The 15,129-nt window shown below is 43.7% G+C and overlaps 1 protein-coding gene across 3 annotated transcripts; it reads left to right on the forward strand.

Moving 5' to 3' along the window:
- The first annotated feature begins 293 nt into the window (after positions 1-293).
- On the forward strand, positions 294-13,138 carry LOC144528448 (uncharacterized). 3 transcript variants are annotated; one of them, XM_078267019.1, is made up of 3 exons: positions 294-439; positions 9,217-10,989; positions 11,224-13,138. In XM_078267019.1, the coding sequence occupies exons 1-3, from the start codon at positions 397-399 to the stop codon at positions 13,128-13,130; spliced, it is 3,723 nt and encodes a 1,240-aa protein (XP_078123145.1). In that variant the 5' UTR covers positions 294-396; the 3' UTR covers positions 13,131-13,138. The 3 variants fall into 3 exon arrangements, with proteins under 3 accessions (XP_078123145.1, XP_078123146.1, XP_078123144.1); XM_078267020.1 differs by having other exon boundaries at positions 9,217-10,878; XM_078267018.1 differs by having other exon boundaries at positions 9,217-13,138.
- The last annotated feature ends 1,991 nt before the right edge of the window (positions 13,139-15,129 follow it).

The raw sequence follows: 15,129 nt of genomic DNA on the forward strand, positions 1-15,129 counted from the left end.
ATATGAATGCTTCAATTATAGAAAATAACTATTTTAACAAGAAAGCCATTAACTGGTATTTACTTATCGGCGCTCCAGCTGCTAGAATATTTATATTTTACATTTATTTTTCAACAGTGTGGTTCAAAAGTAAAGTCTTTCAATGACTATTTGAAGGCATTGATTGAATGTTCGCATTTAAAAACACATTTCACCTCTGTTACTTCACTTCTGGACTTTTAATTTGAAAAACTCCGCAACCTTCCCGGAAGCTACATTCTTCTTTACTGCGGCTAGCTTCACACTTTGAACAAGATGGCGTCCAGCGGCTGCTGAAGAGATATTTGGGTTTTTTTTTTTTTTTTTTAAAAAGAACGATAAGCAGAGCACGAGGAGGAACTTTAAAAGAGGAGAACGATGGACGCTGTTTTTAACCCTCAGCTCCGGAACCAAAGAGCAGGTTTGTTCCCTTCACTTCTTTTCTGCTCACAGGATGTCAACATCTGGGCCTCGCGGAGCCTGCAGACAGCACGTTTGTAATCCAAATATCAATCAATTAATCAATTAATCAATCAATCGACATTTATTTATATAGCACTTCACAGCAACCAGCAGGTATACAAAGCGCTTTACATCAGGAACCAAAAATAAAACGTATACAATAAAAAGATACATTAGAAAACAGTAAAATCAGAAAAGGTCATATAGAAACAGGAGCAGGAGAGGGACATTGTCACACCACTACTATGTGTGTGTATATGTATATATATATATATATATATATATATATAAAGGCCCTGACGCACCATCCCACATCAGGGAACAAACGGCGAGCATCGCAGGTGCAATAATGTATATATTATTCACAAGTAGGCCCAGTCCTTTATCATAACAATGTTGTTCTGTGTGCAATAACCTGGTGAAAAACGCCAGGTCTGATAATATCAGAAATCAGAAAAGGGCTTATTGCCACAGTTATTTACACTTGCGTGGAATATGACATCAGAATCAGTTTTATAATAAGTTTTATAAGTACACATACACAAGGAATTTGACTTCGGTAAGTGTTAATTCAATCCAATTACATTTTATTTATAGTATCAAACCATAACAAGAGTTATCTCAGGACACTTTACAGAGAGAGGAGGTCTAGACCACGCTCTATCATTTACAAAGACCCAACAATTCCAGTAATTCCCCCAAGAGCAAGCATTCAGTGTGACAGTGTTGAGGAAGAACTCCCTTTTAGGGAGAAACCTGGGACAGACCGAGGCTCTTGGTAGGAGGTGTCTGACGGTACCGGTTGGGGGGGGGGGGGTGAACAATGGCAATAATTGTCACAATAAAGATAATGGAACAGTGACTAGAAATGGTAGTCGTAGTAGTTCATGTCATAGCAGGGCACTGCAGGGCTTTACAGGACGCAGCAGGGCACCGCAGAGCGTAGCTGGACGCAGCAGGGCACCGCAGAGTGTAGCTGGACGCAGCAGGGCACCGCAGAGTGTAGCTGGACGTAGCAGGGCACAGCAGAGCGTAGCTGGACGCAGCAGGGCACAGCAGAGCGTAGCTGGACGTAGCAGGGCACCGCAGAGTGTAGCTGGACGCAGCAGGGCACCGCAGAGTGTAGCTGGACGTAGCAGGGCACAGCAGAGCGTAGCTGGACGCAGCAGGGCACAGCAGAGCGTAGCTGGACGTAGCAGGGCACAGCAGAGCGTAGCTGGACGCAGCAGGGCACCGCAGAGCGTAGCTGGACGTAGCAGGGCACCGCAGAGCGTAGCTGGACGTAGCAGGGCACAGCAGAGCGTAGCTGGACGTAGCAGGGCACCGCAGAGCGTAGCTGGACGCAGCAGGGCACAGCAGAGCGTAGCTGGACGCAGCAGGGCACCGCAGAGCGTAGCTGGACGCAGCAGGGCACCGCAGAGCGTAGCTGGACGCAGCAGGGTGTAACAGGGAGTGCAGCAGGACCACGGCGACGGCTAACTCTCAATACATTCAACAAATAGACATGTAGCAGTAAACATTCAGTAGACAGATAGTAATGTTGGCTGGCCCTCGCTACACACTCAACGCCTAACTCACTGGTACCAACTCATTTACAAGTCCGTGCTAGGCAAAGCCCCGCTGTACCTAAGCTCGCTACCCACCCGTAACCTCCGCTCAAGCAGTTACATCTCCTTGGTCACCCCCAAAAGCCCACACCTCCTTTGGCCGCCACTCTTTGCAGTTCTCAGCTGCAAATGACTGGAATGAGCTACAAAAAAACCCTGAAACTCCAAACCCTTATCCCACTAACTGCCTTTAAAGTATGTCTGTCTGAGCTCCTGTCCGATTACTGCATGTTCTAACTGTTCCCCATCATTCACGTATTGTTTTTTACACGCCCTATCCCACTGTCTCTGTCATGCCCCATTGCACATTTGTACATATCTGTTTACGCGCTTTTGCACTTTGCATCTGCCCTGGCATGCAAAACTGTATTCCCCCCCCACCATCTTCTTATATCTTCCATATCTTGTTGTCACACAATTTTTTGCACATCTACTACTCATATCTACACCTACCTCACTATTTAGACCACTACCTGCACTAATTGTATATTGACTCTTTACCACATTTCAGCATTTAGATCCGTGTATTCACGTATATTGTGCTACGATCGATCAGCATCAATATCTAGTCCACACTTCGCACAAACTCTACATTAACTCTTTACTTCATCTCAGCATTTCATTATTCATACAGTGCTATAGTGTTATTTCTGACACTACCTAGACAAACATTTGCACTAATGGTATTTTGACTCTTTACTATATTCTGCATTTAGACAAACTTGACTGTTCATATTCACTGTGTTATTACTGACCCCCATCACTAACTAGACTACATCTTGCACTGCATCTGTATACTGACTTCACTACCTCTCAGCATTCATATAGACTATTTATTTATATATATTGTGTTATAACCACAATTTACTTTGCACTAACTGTATTCTGACTCTTTTACATAACAGCAATGTTATAGTCTATTCATGTATGTTATGTTATTACCTTCCCACCTTCGCATTTCCATCAACGTACTTACTTACACCTCACTTTGTGCCGGCTTTGAACTGCCTACTTAATCTGTACCTTTGTAGCCTATTGCACGCTGTATTCCTGTACTATATTGGATGAGATTAAGCAGATATATTAATATAAGATATTAAAATAGCCTAAGAATTGTAGGCTTGATTTTATAAATCATGATTTAATGTTAAAATATACATGTGGCACAGTGAATCTTTAGGATGAACTGTATCTGTGGATGGCTATCTTAGTGACTACCTTACCTATGGGCCAGTAAGCATTGACTCTGAGGACCCCCTAAGGGTCCTGGAGCCCCTGTTGAAGATCGCTGATTTAAAAGAAGTAAAGACACTTTATGATCCATTTCTCGCGTAATTTTTTTTTAACACTTGTAGAGCAGATTTCTGCGGTGCGGACACACCACTTAGCGCTGCTCTCGTGCCTTGTGTCGTCAGATTCATTGATTTTCGTTGAAGCGCAGTGTTGGAGCATCTGCTTCGCATACATTACGTGTGCAATGTAGCCGGCCAATAAGAGCAACTCACAAAAATTCCAATGTACCTGTACGTCCCTGTACCTGTAAAGGTGGCAAGACACATCCATTGTATTCGTGAGAGGAAACAGGAACAGACAGAATGGTGAGGGGTATGGAAAGCTATCCAGTGCAAATATACGTGATTTCTAACACGTTAACACATAGACAGGTCTGACGTGAACTTACACCAACTTTACTCGCATCCAGAGTCTGCCCGATGCATGAGCAAACTAAATGGCTGCTTAGGGACAAGTGGCTACCAGAGAGCTCCCAAAAGCGCTTGAAATGTCCCTCATGAGAGCTTTAAACAGAGCCGGTCGGCCTATTCGCTCACTACCCAAGTTGCGTAAACCCCTGCAAATTATGCAAGAGGTTCTGCCCCCCCCCCTCGTGTGTCAACATTTGCAACTTCGATGAGAGAATGTCGCAAAACTATTCGGTCACAAAAAGAAAAGAAAATGAAAGCTGCGAGCAGCGATGAACGGGCCCTCGCCTTCTTGCAGTAGTAGACCACAAATTCTAAGTTTCATGTAAATCGGAATAACTTTTGACCGTTTTAACAGCCACTTACAGGAAGTTGTTCCTCCATAACTTGCGCATTGTTTTAGCTTTCAAAAGTCTTTTGATAAGTTTTAGTCACGAGGGTCCACCAAGTCTATATCCAAGTTTTCGTGCAGATTGGACTCACGGCCCAGGAGGAGTTAGACAAAGTATGTTTCCAATATATCGCGATGTGGCTAATTAATAAAAGAAATTCTAACAGCGCCATCTAATGGCCGATCCACTCTAAATTTGGCATTGATGCTCAAGCCCCTACGCGGAACAACTGTGTCATGTTTGGTGTCAATCGGAATAAATATTGGTAAGATACGCAACTTCCTGTTTCGACAGCCCCATACAGGAAGTTGGTCCTCTGTAACTTGCGCATTGTGTTAGCTATCAAAATTCTTTTGATAACTTTTTGTCACGAGGGTCCACCGAGTCTACGTGAACATTTTTGTGCAGATGGGACTCACACTCCAGGAGGAGTTAAAAAAAAAAACAGCGCCATCTAAAGGCCGATTGACGCCATATTTGGCACACAGCCTCATTGGCACATGAGGAACAACCGTTCTAAGTTTTGTGTCCATAGAAATAGCCGTTGGCAAGATACAACCGTTCCTGTTTCCACACCCACCTACAGGAAGTTGGTCCTCTGTAACTTGCACATTGTGTTAGCTATCAATATTATTTTGATAGCTTTTTGTCACGAGGGTCCTCCGAGGCTATATGCAAGTTTTCGTGCCGATCGGACTCACGTCCCAGGAGCAGTTAGACAAAGTAGGCTTCCCATATGTCAATATTTTGCTGATTAATTAACAAAGTTAAAACAGCGCCATCCAATGGCCGGTTGCCTTTGGCACAGATGCTAAACAGGCCATGAGGAACAACCTTGTCAAATTTCGGGGCAGTCTGAATAATTGTTGCCAAGATAACGCAACTTCCTGTTTAGACAGGAAGTTGCTATAACTTGCGCATTTTTTCAACTATCAAAATTCTTTGGATAGCTTTTCGTCATGAGGGTCAACAGATACTACCTGCAAAGATTCAAGAAGCTTGAAATCACGGACTAGGACGAGTTTGAAAGAATGTAAAACACCTGAAAAATGCATAATTAAAAATGGCCGCTTTCCGGTTGGGCGGAGCTAATGAATGTAAATGGGAAATATGTCCGCAATGATTAGAGCAATATGGGTATTAAATCTGGTGAAGATTGGAGCAACTATGTCCAAGTTAAGGCCTTCCACGCATTAGGGGGCGCTATGGAGCCCACTTACAGGTATGGGCCAAATCGCTGTACAGTCTCGCAAATCTCCCAGGTGTTCATGTGGGCGCCAATATTTGTGAGTTTTCGTATATATTGAGGCCGTCAAAAATGTGCCCAAGCGCTAAAACCAATTAGGGTCCCATAGGCCACGCCCACTTTGACCAATCAGTACCTTACTGTAGGGGTGGCATCAGGAGTAGCCCTAGATGGTACCCATCAAATTTAGTAAAACTCGGATGAGCCGTTCATGAGCTATAAACTTTATGTACTTGTAGCGCCCCCTAGTGGCCAGTTTTCGTAAAGTGTGTGGGGCACCTCCAGGTGTTTTCATACTTAGCTACACAAATTTGTTTGTGCGTAATATGCGCAATTTTTATCCTATGAAAATTCTTTGGATAACTTTTTGTCAGGTCCGTCTGGAGATGCTAACTGCCAAGTTTCGTGGTCTAGGAGGAGTTCGGCAAGTAAGTTTTCGATAAATCGCGATTTTTCACGCATAAAAGTCTAGGCGGAACTGGGCGTGATTCTTTTCTTTAATAGAAAATGTACCATTTTTTCATAGAACATAGAACATTTCTTTTAATAGATAATCGATCACTATATAAATTACTCCTGGTGTGGGAAAGTCAATGTTATGGAAGAACCATTTCCTTCTTTTCACATCCAATATCCAACTAAAATGTGATATATTTAGCAAACTAAACTTCTGTATGTATGACAACAGGGAAAACAGGTAAAGGCAATAAAATAATATATAAATAACAAATAAAAATAAAATAAATATAGCCTTAATGCAGCATAAAGATGTTTCTCAAAACACACACACAGGCCTGTTTGAACGTCAACAGTGATGTTACCTGAAAACAGCGTGTAGTTCCTTTTTTAGGAAGTTTGCTTTATTTGTCATTGTGCATAAATATGAACAATACCGTTGCTGTCAACAGTACCTCGGAAACAATCCAGCAAATAGACGGTACCCTAGAGTGCCGTTACCTGAAACAGATGATTTAACGTCACCGCTCATTTTACACACAGTTTAACAACTAAACTAAACTCTTTAAAGATTACTACGTTTTTAATGTTGGTTTTGAGCGGTATGCATCCCCACTAACCTGGAAAGCGTTTTAAACAGTAATGTTAATACGGGGTTTTTTTTACACAGCGGCCAACGGGGCGTCAGAGGCAGAGGGACCGTAGCGTTCGCTAATGTTAGCTTCTTGTCTCATCTGGGGTCTGATAAACAGTAAATTCATCAAAGTCAGTGTGCCCATCGCTATTTTCCGATAAACTGTAGCTGTCATATTTCACGGGACCCGCGTGAGTGCGGTTTTCATGTTCCAGTTGTTCAGCCTCAGAGGGGAGAGAGAGCGGCTGACTGTTCGCCTGAGATCAGTAGAGCAGACGGCTCTGCAGAGCCGTGTATAATTACGACTTTATGACATTTCATTAACAGCTGATTGAGCAGCAGTGCGCTGCTGCTACATGCATATAGCGGAAACCCTGCATGTGCACGTGTGGTGCTGATGTTGCGCGATGTAAATCATGCGACACCCGAGTGAATTTGACCGGCATAAAATCGGCATATGTCAGACTGACCGGCAGGTCGCCGGTCATGGCCAATGACGTGAAAATCGGCCAATTCCGGTCACCAGCCGGTCAATCGGTGCATCTCTACCGCTTTTATTTCGGCTCCCACGTTAACAGGTTAGAGCTTGCACACTGCCTGCTCAAGCCGCGCCGAAAACGGGTGCATGCTAGAAATAGGACCGACACCTATATTTCACGCGACACGCAAGCATGGTGGAAGTGTTTCCAGGCAAAATAGAATATGAAAAAAATTTTATGTCATTTTGACACAAATACATATTAATACATGACATTTTGATGTTTGAAAGTCTCTAGGTTTTGACATAAATGCAGATATAAATGTAATAAAAAAAAAAGATTGATTTTCCAATATTGCACCTGTCAATACAGAACAAAATATTCTGTAATATTTTGCCGTCAATACTGCCGACGTTGTCTTTGCTGTTATCAAATCAGTATGTTTAACATTTAATTTTTATCAATGGGAAACACACGTGTACAGACAAGGGTAGCAGCAGCAGTGCCGCGTCAGACACGTTTCTGGTGTTCAAAGACATAGAAAACGCCAAGCAACTGACACGCAACAGAAACGCCACGCTCACGCCACGCAGCCAGTGTGCAGGAGGCCTAAGAATGTAGCAGAGCCTAAATATTTTTCCAACGTAACTACGAAAAGCATGCAGGCAAGAAACCAAACCAAAGGGGCTTTTACACGACCGCACTGTAACTCGCCCCCTCCAGTCATTTCAATGAGGGGAAGGCCGCAGAGGGGAAGCAGTTTCGATCACTGCGGTGGTATGAAGTGGCCTAACGTGGACAGATTTTGGTCAGCTTAGGATTTACAGTGCTGAAAATCTGGCGGTAACCGCAGGGCAACAGTAACCGGTTTAAAAACGCTTTGCTGTTTTTGGGAAATGCTCTTGTAGGTCGGCAGTTGTCAGGTCCGTTGCTGCGTAGTGATAAAAACTGCTTCCCCTCTGCACCCTTCGCTTTTGCCGCCTATGTTATAACTGAGTACCAGATATCGCTCACCATTTGCTATTTACACTATCTATTTTGCGAGATGTGTTTCAGAGACAAGTTTCCCCAACTTTATATGCTGCTTCAGTCAAACAGGAAGTCAGGGACCTGCCGTAGGGTTCTGCACAGTCCAGATACTGGAGACTGCAGTCCTGTCCTTTTTTGCTTCTTCAAACTGTGACTTCCAGCACGCACTGGGGCTGTTGTCACACAATGGTAAAGTGGTAGCAATGAAGGTCAGTATAAGTGAGGCTATGGTTCTCTGACTTGAGAATTGCAAACCTGATGCACCATCAGGAGTTCAAGGGTCTAAATAGAGAGGGGGAATGCTGCAGCAGGTATTGTACAAAACTGTTCAAGACGGAGATAACCCTGAAGGTTTTCAATTTACCAGTCAATCTACATTCTAACCCTTACCTATTGTTATAAGCTTTGGGTAATGACCAAAGCCGCTGAAATGAGTTTCCTTCGGATGGCTCAAAGCCACAGCCCCAGTGCCTACTTGTAAGCCTTTGAAATCCACAAAGCACATCAAACTGGACACCCTGGACATCTGGAATAACTGGCTTAGTCTGCCGCCAATGCGAACCGGGTACGGCCATACTGCTGTTATGAGTTATGAGTGATCTGAGCAATAAAACTGTTTTCCAGGGGCGACCTCTAGCTCACCCAGTAAGAGCGTTCGCCCCATGTAGGCTGAGTCCTTTGCAGTGGCCCAGGTTTGAATCCAATCTGCGGCCCATTGCTGCGTGTCATCCCCTCTCTTTCTCTCCCCATTTCCTGTCTATCCACTGTCACTATCAAATAAAGGGAAAAGCCCCCAAAAATAATCTTAAAAAAAAAAAAAAAAAATAATAATATATATATATGTTTTCCACATAGACTTAACTTGGGCTGGCCTCCATTGCCATTGATTCCCTTCTTGCTTAGCTCTCACTCATTTGCTTTCTTTCTCCCTCTCAAAAACGCACAAAGGACCCGTCTGTGAAAAGCACCTCAGATCTTTGTGCACACTCTGAATCAAAAGATGATTATGTAGGAGTTAACTCCAAGTAACTCTAAGTTATTTGATGTTCTTAACACATCACTATACATGTCTTTGGGTGCTAAGTTTTGGCAGAAAGTGACAGAACGTGACATTGGTGAAAAAAACGGTATACCGTCCACCCCTAATTTGAGTGTTGGTCAGTAATGTGTCTGTATTTCCTTCTGTCCTGCAGATGTGCAGCAGCTGTCGGTGGTTAAAGATTTGGTTCCCCCTGAGCAGCAGGAGTGTAGCTCCATTGTGGACCAGGAGGAGCCAGAGCCCCCCCCACACATTAAAGATGAACAGGAGGAACTGTGGAGCAGTCAGGAGGGAGAGCAGCTTCAAGGGCTGGAGGAGGCTGATATCACCAAGTTCCCATTTACTCCTGTCCCTGTGAAGCGTGAACATAATGAAGAGGAAGCTCAGTCCTCACAGCATCATCAGAGACAAACTCAACACATGGAAACAGAAGCTGATGGAGAGGACTGTGGAGTACCAGAACCAGCCAGGAACTCACATCCATATCCACTTTTACAACCAGAGACTGAAGACCAGACTGGAGACTGGAGAGTTCCCATCAGTGATTTGAGTTGTAGTTCTGTTGAAAAACCTTTTATCTGCCTTGAGTGTGGGAGAAGATATGTCCGTGAGCAACATCTGAAGGAACACATGAGAACTCATACCGGAGAGAAGCCTTTTAGCTGCTCTCAGTGTGACAAAAGATTTGGCCGTGAGCAACATCTAAAGGAACACATTAAAATTCATACAGGGGATAAGCCTTTTAGCTGCTCTGAGTGTGGGAAACAATTTGGCCGTGAGCAACATTTGAAGAGACACATGTTAACTCATACAGAAGACAAACCATTTAGTTGTTTAGTTTGTCCTAAAAAATGTACAACCAGAGAAAATCTGGCATACCACATGCTAGTCCACACTGGGGAGAAAAGATTCAGCTGCCGTGATTGTCACGAAAGATTTGGCTGGCCCGAACAGGTCAAAAGACATAAATGTGTTGGCCGTCAGTCCTCACAGCATTATCAAAGTCAAACTGAGGAGAACAGAGAACCTCAGGTCTTACCGTCAGGTTTAAACTCTCTGACAAAAGATGAAGTTCCTGTCAGTGATTCGAGATTTAGTGCTGGTGAGAAATCATTTCTCTGCTCTGAGTGTGGGAAAACCTTTTGGACCAAGACACATCTGAAGGCACACATTAGAACTCACACAGGAGAAAAGCCTTTTAGCTGCTCTGAGTGTGGGAGAACATTCAGAACTAATACACACATGAAAAGACACATGGGAACCCACACAGGAGATAAACCATTTAATTGCTCAGTTTGTGATAAAAGCTTTTTGCGCACTGGTGATCTGAAGAAACACATGAGAACTCACACAGGAGAAAAACCTTTCAGCTGCACGGTCTGTAAGAAATCTTTTCCTTGGAGGCATCAGTTACAGACACACATGATCGTCCACACAGGAGACAAAAGAAAGAGCTGCAGTGTTTGTAACAAAAGATTTGCCCGGCATTCACAGATCAAAACACATAAATGTGTTGCCCGTCACTCGTCACAGCTTCATCAGAGTGATACTGAGGAGAACAGAGAGGCAGAGCCTGCAGCCTGCAGAGAAACTCAACACATGGAAATAGAAGTTGATGGAGAGGACTCTGGAGGACCAGAACCAGCCAGGAACTCACATCCACTTTTACAACCAGAGACTGAAGACCAGACTGGAGACTCTTCTGAACCTGAGACTGATGACAGTGCTGATTGGAAGGAGACCAGAGAACCTCAGTCAGCTTTAAACTCTCTGAATAATCAGGAAGTTCGTATCAGTGATGAGAGATGTAGTGTTGGTGAGAAATCCTTTAGCTGTTCTGAGTGTCAGAAAAAATTTGGGACCAGTGGAGATCTGAAGAAACACATGAGAACTCATACAGGAGAGAAACCTTTCAGCTGCTCAGTTTGTAAGAAGTCTTTTACATTGAGTGGAAATTTACAGAAACACATGAGAGTCCACACAGGCGAGAAACGATTCACCTGCAGTGTTTGTGATAAAAGATTTGCCTGGCTTCATCACATGAAAAAACATAAATGTGTCGGTTGTCATTCCTCACAGTTTCATCAAACAGAGAAGAATATGCACACTGTTACACCCCCAGTTAGCTTGAAATCACAGTTTTCCTTAATTTGTGTTTCAGTGGTCCCTGCAGATGTTCAGCAGCTGTTGGTGGTTAAAGAAGAGGTTCCCCTTGAGCAGCAGGAGTGTAGCTCCAGTGTGGACCAGCAGGAGCCAGAGCCCCCCCCACACATTAAAGAGGAACAGGAGGAACTGTGGAGCAGTCAGGAGGGAGAGCAACTTCAAGGGCTGGAGGAGGCTGATATCACCAAGTTCCCATTCACTCCTGTCCCTGTGAAGAGTGAAGATGATGAAGAGGAAGCTCAGTCCTCACAGCTTCATCAAAGACAAACTCAACACATGGAAACAGAAGCTGATGGAGAGGACTGTGGAGGACCAGAACCAGCCAGGAACTCACATCCACTTCTACAACAAGAGACTGAAGACCAGACTGGAGACTCTTCTGATCCTGAGACTGATGACAGTGACTGGAAGGAAAGCAGTGGACGTTTTTCTCAGAAAAATTATAAAGTCTCTGTCAGTGATTCGAGACGCAGTGCTGGTGGGAAATCATTTAGCTGCTCTGAGTGTCAGAAAAGATTTGGCACCAAGACAATTCTGAAGATACACATGAGAACTCATACAGGAGAAAAACCCTTCAGCTGTTTAATCTGTAAGAAATCTTTTGCATCGAGTGGAAATTTAAGGATACACATGAGAATGCATACAGGAGAGAAACCATACAGTTGCTCAGTTTGTGAAAAAAGATTTGGAACCAATCAACGTCTAAAGAACCACACGATAACTCATACAGGAGAGAAATCCTTTAGCTGCTCGGAATGTCCGAAAAGATTTGGAACCGAGACGCATCTCAAGAGACACATGAGAACTCACACAGGAGAAAAGCCTTTCAGCTGCTCAGTTTGTAAGCAATCGTTTGCATTGAGTGGAAATTTACAGAAACACATGAGAATCCACACGGGAGAGAAGCCTTTCAGCTGCAGTGTTTGTGACAAACAATTTGCCTGGCGTTTACAGATAAAAAAACATAAATGTGCCGGTCGTCAGTCATCACAGCTTCATCAGAGTCAAACGGAGGAGAACAGAGAGGCAGAGCCTCCAGTCAGCAGAAAAACTCAACACATGGAAACAGAAGCTGATGGAGAGGACTTTGGAGGACCAGAACCAGCCAGGAACTCACATCCATATCCACTTTTACAACCAGAGACTGAAGACCAGACTGGAGACTCTTCTGTAGCTGAGATTGAAGTTAGTTATGATGATTGGGAGGAGACCAGAGATCCTCAGTCAGGTTTAAAGTCTCGGAAAAATGAGCAAGTTCCTGCCACTGATTCGAGATCTAGTGCTGATGAAAAACCTTTTAGCTGCTCTGAGTGTGGAAAAAGATTTGGGGCCAAAACAACAATGAAGAGACACATAAGAACTCACACAGGAGAAAAACCTTTCAGCTGCTCTGAGTGTAAGAAATCTTTTGCAGATAGTGGAAACTTACGGCTACACATGAAAATCCACACAGGAGAGAAACCTTTCAGTTGCACAGTTTGCGTTAAAAGATTTTTGCACAAGTCGCAACTACGGATACACACGATAACTCATACTGGAGAGAAACCTTTCAGCTGCTCAGTGTGCAGTAAAAGATTTACACAGAAGGTACACCTGACACAACACATGGCACTTCACACAGGAGAGAAACAGTTCAGCTGCAGTGTTTGTGGTAAACATTTTATACGAAAAGGGAATCTGATGCACCACATGAGAATCCACACAGGAGAGAAACCTTTCAGCTGCAGTGTTTGTCACAAAAGGTTTGCCTGGCATTCACTAGTCAAAACACATAAATGTCGTCCTTCCTCACAGCTGCAACAAACTCAAACAAAACCGATAAAAACAGAAGCTGAAGACCAGACTGGAGACTGTTCTGAATCTGAGACTGACAGTACTGATTGGAAGGAGACCAGTCAGGTTTAAACTCTTTTTGGGATTTTTTTAGCACCATTTGTCAGGTTTAAACTCTGATGTTCAATGATAAAGTCTCTAAAAGTGGTATGACATGTAATACTGGAGAGAAAACATTCAGTTGCTCAAAAATGGCCCAAAATTATTATTAAAGTGTTTTATTAGGTTTCCAAGCCAGGGGAACTTCATTTTTTGAAGATTAAAAATATGAACCTTTGCATACCTCGGCCAAAGTAAATGCTATCAACTGGAAACTTAAGATTCACTTAAGAAGAGTTCACACGTACGATGGTGTACTGATTTGTCAAAATGGGCGTGGTCTATTACACCCAAAAATGCATTGATGCTTTTTGAATGGATCTATAAAATGAATGTAAATGGGAAATGTGCATTTTCAATTCACTATAGATCTTGCACAATATTTCATGATGTCAGCCTTGCAGCCATCGCACTTTGCGTTTCGCGGACTCCAAGGGTGATCTAGAGGGATTGGCGTTCGTGTTTATCAAGGATGTAGCCCAAGATAGCACTGTAAATTATGGACTGTATAAGTGTCTATCATCCGTTCTGTTGTTGGGATTTGTGCGATGCTTTTGAAATGTTTGTAAATCCTTGCCAATGTATGAACCCATGTCTCTAACATTAGAGCTAACATTAGTCTTACAGCTAACGTGGCTATTGTTTAGCCTGGTCAGCCAGTCTGATTAATCCATAACTGTTAGGTCTGCTGCTCCTAGGTAGCTTCTCTGTCTCTCCTCTCTCCCTCCCTCTGTCTGTCCTAATTGCAGGAGTGGAGTCTGGTATGTGGGAGTCAGGGTTCCAGCTGCCTCTCATCTACCACAATCAACCTCTGCTTCATGTACCCGGTCATTCCTTCACTCTGCGTCAGATCATAGTCAAGACGACTACAGTTAGTCTCGCTCCAGACAAACCTTTGCTTATCTGTTTAAGTCTACCTGTATGTTTGCCTGTCCTGATCCCTTCTCTTGTGCTTCCAGCTGCTTTTGGAACCTGACTCCTGCTACCGCTCCACTTCTGCCATACACCGAACCAGAACCACAACCACTGGACCCCACCGCCTACTGTCTCTCTCTGACGGACCAGCTCCTTCCCGGAATTCACCTGACCTGTTCTCCGCCCTGGAAACCTGGACTTGTCTTAACCCCTGGAAACCCAGATTTGACACTTGAGTACTTTGAATAAAACCTGTTAATTCACACTCCTGCATCTGTTTGCATTTGGGTTCTGTTCATCATTCAAAGCTAACAATAACAGTAATATAGAGCCAACTAACTAAATACTTTCTTTAGTTTTGGCATGTTTAACTTAGTAGTTGAACTCTATCACACATTAACGTTAAATGATACACCACATCACGAAACATTTCTGTTTCTGGATGAATCAGATTGGCTGGCCAGGCTAACAACAGCCTTGTTAGCTAAGGCTAATGTTAGCTCTAATGTTAGAGGCATGAGTTCATACATCGGCATGGATTTACAGACATTTCAAAACAAAAGCATCGCACATATTCTAGTCAATATCCACGACGTTCCACTTCCAGGATTGCTCCGTTGTCGCCAGAAATTCCGCCGGATGTCACTCTTTTCGGCTGGATGTTCCTCTTTCTTTGTGTTGGCGATCTAACCTCTGGTGGATTTGTGAGGACTATGGTTAACTGCTCCTCAGATCTCTGCAGGGTAAATCCAGACAGCTAGCTAGACTATCTGTCCAATCTGAGTTTTCTGTTGCACGACGAAAACTACTTTTGAACGTACACGTTCCACCAAAACAAGCTCCTTCCTGAGACTATTTAGCAGAGGCACCGTGGCTCCGTCCGGAGCTTAGCGCCGCCCAAGACGATTGTGATTGGTTTAAAGAAATGCCAATAAACCAGAGCACATTTTTCTCCCATCCTGAAATGCTGTGTGGACTAGCCAGACCTTCTTCCGCAGTGCTGTGGAGGAAGGTCTGGCAAAGCAAGACTACACATATCCTAACATCAGAACTGATG

This window comes from Sander vitreus, chromosome 14, assembly GCF_031162955.1.
Source record: "Sander vitreus isolate 19-12246 chromosome 14, sanVit1, whole genome shotgun sequence".
Taxonomy (NCBI): Eukaryota; Metazoa; Chordata; class Actinopteri; order Perciformes; family Percidae; genus Sander; species Sander vitreus.